The sequence below is a fragment of the Euprymna scolopes genome, chromosome 12 (assembly GCF_053919585.1).
Source record: "Euprymna scolopes isolate OS-2025 chromosome 12, ASM5391958v1, whole genome shotgun sequence".
Lineage (NCBI taxonomy): Eukaryota > Metazoa > Mollusca > Cephalopoda > Sepiida > Sepiolidae > Euprymna > Euprymna scolopes.
In genome coordinates this window covers 150,694,805-150,696,964 of record NC_136493.1, presented here as the reverse complement: position 1 = coordinate 150,696,964, position 2,160 = coordinate 150,694,805, and the positions used below count along the sequence as shown (strand labels likewise).

Here is a 2,160-nt window from a genome sequence, read left to right as displayed (position 1 = left end):
ACTTTTCAAAATCTGATTAATCTAAACTCAGTTGATCTGAAATGGAACCGGATTCATACATTAAGCCAGGTGAGCTTAAAAATCGGTTACAAGAAGTTGGTGACAAACCTTTATATCTCTGGAAATCGTTTTGAGTGCAGCTGCGAATTAGCTTGGATGAAAAAACTCTCTTTGATAAAAGAAAATTTATATAGTAGCTATCCTATTATTCAGGATCTTGCGAGTGTGATGCGTTATAAAAAAGGTAAAACCTGGTTACCCGTTGGTAAGTTTCACAAAATTGAAACAGACAGCTTTGTATGTGAATACGAAAGAAGCATTTATCAGAAACTGTCTTTCATCTGTGGACTCTTTTGTGCGTGTTGTTACGATGAAAACTGCTATTGTCGAGACACTTGCCCGGAAAAATGGCTATGTACACATACATACGATTACAACGTAAATCAAGCAAATTGTACGAACGCTAATTTCACAGATGGAAACGGCATACCTCAAAATGCTACTATAATCGACCTCAGTAGAAACGATTTGGGATATTTAACTAACACAACTTTTGGTGGGAAAACTATGGCTGAAATTCTGTATTTAAATCATTCGAAAATTACAGGAATTGGCGCAGGAACATTCATCAATTTCATCAGGCTTAAAGTGTTGCATTTGGAAAATAATGATATCACGATTTTAGACTCAAATGGTTTGTTTGGTTTACAGAATCTGAACAAGTTGATTCTCAATCACAACAAAATCGAAAGAATATTGCCAGGAACGTTTAATGTGACACCGAGTTTAGAAATACTAGATTTGAGCCATAATAATCTTCGAAAAATCGAAAGTCAAACATTCAATATTGATCATTTGAGATCGATCTTTCTTTTCGATAATCCTTGGTCATGCAAATGTGAAGATTTGACATATCTGAGTGAACATTTCGTCACTTTATCATCTAAAATTAAATCGGATACACTTCTGTGTAATCAAACTAAAATACCAATCTTGGAATATGACGTGAATTTCTGTCGAAACAAATCTTTAAATTCAACTTTACAAACACAATCACCGGTTCAAGACACAAAACTTGTATATGGTCTGTCGATTGGAATGTCGCTGATCGTGTTCGCTTTTATCATTGGTTCCATTTTCGATATTGTCGAAATAAAACGGTAAATCGAGTTGATATAAAAGTTATATTTATCTGTCTTGCAATACTTGTATTTCTGTTTGGAGCAGCAACCATTGTCTATGGGTATCGTATAGAAATCCAAATCTTACTTTTCGTTCGTTTTGGTTGGCGAATTCTAACAAAGAAAAACCAGTTGGATGAAGAGGACAAAGAATATGACGCGTTTGTTTCGTATCACAATTCACAGGATGCATTTGTGGTCAACGAAATGCTTCCTCATTTGGAAGAAAACACAACTCCAGCTTATAAATTGTGCGTTCATTTCAGAGATTTTCTGGTTGGAGCTCCCATTGTAGAAAACATCATTGAAAGTATTGAAAAGAGTAAAAGAACGATTCTTTTGTTAACGAATGAGTTCCTCACCAGTGAATGGTGTAGATACGAGTTTCAAGCGGCCCACCTGGAATCATTATCAAATAAAATGAATAACCTCATTGTGGTTTTGCTCGAAGATGTCGATTCGGATTTGGTTGATGGTGGATTAAAACTTTACATGAAAACGAAAACCTACTTGAGATATGATGATCCCAGGTTTTGGGACAAACTTCGGTTCGCTTTGCCCAACAAGAAAGAAGAAGAAAATGAATTCTGAATGCAAATATTTTGAACTAGTTTTTATACGTCGGATGAGAAGTCATTGTAACAGTCATTAACACTGACATTTTGTTCCATTTGCCGGAACTACCCTACGAGATGGTTTGGTGATAGAGGGCTAATCAGGAACTACTCAGTCGTCACAGAGGGCTTGAATACACCAACGAAGAAAGATGTCTATTTTTTCGGTTCAATCAATTTGACGCCGAGCACGTCTGTCTCCACTGGACGTATACTATTCAAAAAATATTTGAACAACTAACTTTCTTTACTTTATTATTAATATGTTATTTTCGTTAACTTTTCTTACTTTATTATTATGTTATGTTCGGTAACTTTTCTTGCTTTATTATTATGTTATGTTCGTTAACTTTTCTTATTTTATA

At 34.8% G+C, this 2,160-nt stretch overlaps 1 protein-coding gene across 1 annotated transcript; it reads left to right on the top strand.

Annotated features, from left to right (window-relative positions):
- The first annotated feature begins 228 nt into the window (after positions 1-228).
- LOC145291122 (toll-like receptor Tollo) lies at positions 229-1,881 on the top strand. The gene is given in 2 exon segments (XM_080136637.1): positions 229-1,134; positions 1,137-1,881. Coding segments are annotated over 2 exon segments (1,542 nt in total). The 3' UTR covers positions 1,773-1,881.
- The last annotated feature ends 279 nt before the right edge of the window (positions 1,882-2,160 follow it).